Source organism: Triticum dicoccoides, chromosome 6A, assembly GCF_002162155.2.
Source record: "Triticum dicoccoides isolate Atlit2015 ecotype Zavitan chromosome 6A, WEW_v2.0, whole genome shotgun sequence".
Taxonomy (NCBI): Eukaryota; Viridiplantae; Streptophyta; class Magnoliopsida; order Poales; family Poaceae; genus Triticum; species Triticum dicoccoides.
Window position 1 is genome coordinate 114,805,088 of NC_041390.1, and position 3,528 is coordinate 114,808,615.

A 3,528-nucleotide genomic window follows, 5' to 3' on the forward strand; every position below is an offset into this window, starting at 1 on the left:
AGAAGAATGCAATACAATCACGCATGCATGTGAGCCGACACCTTTACGTGCGGAAAACACGGCTACGCGCCGGCGCCGCTAGAAACCGATTTGGCGCCAACGCACGCCGTGTCTCGATACAAGCTACGTACGTGGTGCGGATGGGTGCTGATAGGAGGGAGATTTGGCATTTCCTAATCAAGGGGCGTACGGGCTCGGCTGGCCGGGTCCAAGAAAAAGTTGACAACAGCCACGTAAAGGCACATGCCAGATGATATGCTTGGTGTTGCCGGACCCCACGCGCACAGTGACCTCGTTAGCCCCAACCAACCACCTGCATTACCAAACGCCCCGTACTAACTAACTCTTGTAAGGGCACACCAGAAGGCAAAGATAGTTACACCAAAATACACACTTCCACCGTCCGGAACGAATCTAGATATATACATCCGTGTGAGCGTCAACTAATTTCGGGCAAAGGGAGCAGTATACGGAAGAGTTAGTTCTTGGAAGGAGGTGTTCAGAAAACTGAGCAGTTTAATCCGTGCAGTGCTGTTGCTTGTAAGGATCATTTTCTAGGTACGATCATTTTCCGTTGGCGCGCCCGTAAGACCGTGTGATATAATGTAGGAGTACTAGGGTATAATGGATGCATGATAGGATCGCAGCTCATTAAGAGCTGTCACGAATGGAATGGCCGACGGGATCCTCGCCAGTCTCACAACTTGCGCAGCCCGCCCGTGATCAGTATGGTTCATTTTTCCTTCGGGTCCCCTGGCAACAACCGCAGGAATGGACACTATATAGTTCACGGGTTAGCGGCAGCTTAGAGGTGGTACCACTCCACTGACCGCTGCCACTGCTACTCGTCTCCAAGTCGTAAAGGAACTGGAGAGGCTGCGAGGGAGGGCCGGGGGAACTAATACTATAGCACTGCTATACCAAGCTCGCCATTAATGGCAGCTGCCATGTCGAGGAGAGCGGTGGCCGTGGCCGCGGTGCTCGCCGCCGTCACCTCGCTGCTCGCCCCCGCCGCCGTGGCGCAGCTCTCGACGTCCTTCTACAGCGGCAGCTGCGCGAGCCTGGAGTCCATTGTGAGGTCGGGCATGGTGTCCGCCGTCCAGCAGGAGCCGCGCATGGGCGCCTCCATCCTCCGCCTCTTCTTCCACGACTGCTTCGTCAACGTACGTCGCCGAAAGTTCCTTCCTGCTACTCTTCTACCTCCATCCATACGCTGCAAATGGTCTCATGTCCATTTCAAATCCATGGCCGCGCGCAGGGCTGCGACGGCTCGGTGCTGCTGGACGACTCGGCGACGCTGACGGGGGAGAAGAACGCCGGGCCGAATGCCAACTCGCTGCGCGGCTTCGAGGTGATCGACGCCATCAAGTCCCGGGTCGACGCGGCGTGCCCCGGCACCGTGTCCTGCGCCGACATCCTCGCCGTCGCCGCGCGCGACGGCGTTAACCTGGTAATTTAAGCTCGCTCGCTACTTACCATGCACGCATGCACGACATCCCCGTGGAGATATATAGATCTGTTTATTTACGTCCGCCTGCCGACACCCGTACAGCGAACTAGCTGTCGCCTTATTATTTCAGAGAGGAAAAAGCGCCGAACTAGGCACTCGATCGCCTTGGCCAAAAGGGTTCACTTATTCCATCGTCTTTTTAACAACGCACGCGCGACAAACGAGCACTAGTCAGCACATGTGGGCGGGCTAGCCTCGCAGAACCCGCTTTACGGTGAGGTTGTTGCCGCTGCATGCATGATGTTGGCAACTTGATCTTCTGATGTGGGTTAGCATTTTTTTATATAGTAACGAACATGGTACAGATGTGGACATTTCATCACACTGACGTACGTAGAGATTACACTGTGAATACATGCACGTGTACCCCTGTCGTTGGGAGCAAGAGAGACTGAGACCACGCGTTTTTTTTAATAACGAACATGGTACAGATGTAGACATTTCACCACGACGTACTTGGCTAAACACTGTCTCGATCTAGCTAAACAAACATCGCTCGAAAGTCTGAAATAATTGAGAAAAAATAGGCACACCCATGCTAAGTCTATAACTTAAACAGGAGTGAAAGGAAACAAACTAAGTTCACTGTCTTTTGAGCTACTTGATCTATCAATTTTGTCGTGTATGAATAATTGCTCAGTATATGAGCATGTAGTTACTATCCGTACTTGCTTGATTACCGCATGTGCCTATTTGCTCACATGATGATGACGTACGTGCGTGCATGTGCAGCTGGGCGGGCCGTCGTGGGGGGTGCCGCTGGGCCGGCGGGACGCGCGCACGACGACTCAGGCAGCGGCGAACAGCAACCTGCCGTCGCCGTCGTCGAGCGCGGCCACGCTGATCTCGGCGTTCGCGTCCAAGGGGCTGGACTCCCGCGACATGGTGGCGCTGTCCGGCGCGCACACGATCGGCGCGGCGCGGTGCGCGAGCTTCCGGTCGCGCGTGTACAACGACAGCAACATCAACGCCGGGTTCGCGACGCGGCGGCGGCAGGTGTGCCCGGCGCAGGGCGGCGTGGGCGACGGCAACCTGGCCCCGCTGGACGCCTTCAGCTCCGTGCGCTTCGACAACGGCTACTTCCGGAACCTGCTGAGCCGCTTCGGCCTCCTTCACTCGGACCAGGAGCTCTTCAACGGCGGGCCCGTGGACTCCATCGCGCAGCAGTACGCCGGCAACGGCGGCGCCTTCTCGGCCGACTTCGTCACCGCCATGATCAAGATGGGCAACATCAGCCCGCTCACCGGATCCAACGGCGAGATCCGCAACAACTGCCGGAAGCCCAACTAAAGGAGTACCACGAACGAACTCCCCGAGATTCGTGGGGTTCGCTCGGCATTGCCAGCTAGTAGCATTAGGCCGCCGGACGGTGTTGCTTTTTTTCTGGTGGGGGAGAGGGTGGAGTGTGAAGGAAGGAAGGGAAGGCAACGACATGATTTGGTGGAGTGGCGCTGTCAGGTGAGGGGAGGAACGTACGGGACCGGGGCTCGTGCATGTCTTTTTTCTCGTCAAGTTTTGATTGCTCACCAGGGGGGCCGTGCGTGTCGCCGGCGGCGACACGTCACGGCGTCGGCATTGCTTTGGTAAGTCGGGTGCATTCTTTATCTGTACCATATCATGATTATAGTTTCAGATGTAAGTCTTTGTAAGTACGTACGTGGCTCCAACGATGATTGTTTTGCAAGGAAAGAAATTAATAATAAGAAAGGACACTTTGCTCATGTCATGTGGTGTGTTTCATCAAGGCTGTACCAAACCCGGGCATTGCGGGTAAGAGTACAGTTCTCTCGATGGGATCTTCAACTGAACATACGTCCTATGAAACTAGGGCATTGACCGGGTTGGGCCGGGCCTTGCCAAGCCCGACCACAGAGCCAAGCACTATGAACAAATCTATTCTAAAACCCAGCTAATCAAACTATCACTCCATCAACTAGGGCGGATTGATGATGAGCAAACCAAGGTTGCTAAGTGGACCAAACCAGAGCAGCTACAGTCGTTGTACTTCGTAATCATCG

The 3,528-nt window shown here is 55.2% G+C and overlaps 1 protein-coding gene across 1 annotated transcript; it reads left to right on the top strand.

The window, feature by feature from the left end:
• The first annotated feature begins 760 nt into the window (after window positions 1-760).
• Window positions 761-3,231, top strand: LOC119315419 (peroxidase P7-like). The gene is made up of 3 exons (XM_037590048.1): window positions 761-1,163; window positions 1,259-1,450; window positions 2,243-3,231. The coding sequence occupies exons 1-3, from the start codon at window positions 936-938 to the stop codon at window positions 2,798-2,800; spliced, it is 978 nt and encodes a 325-aa protein (XP_037445945.1). The 5' UTR covers window positions 761-935; the 3' UTR covers window positions 2,801-3,231.
• The last annotated feature ends 297 nt before the right edge of the window (window positions 3,232-3,528 follow it).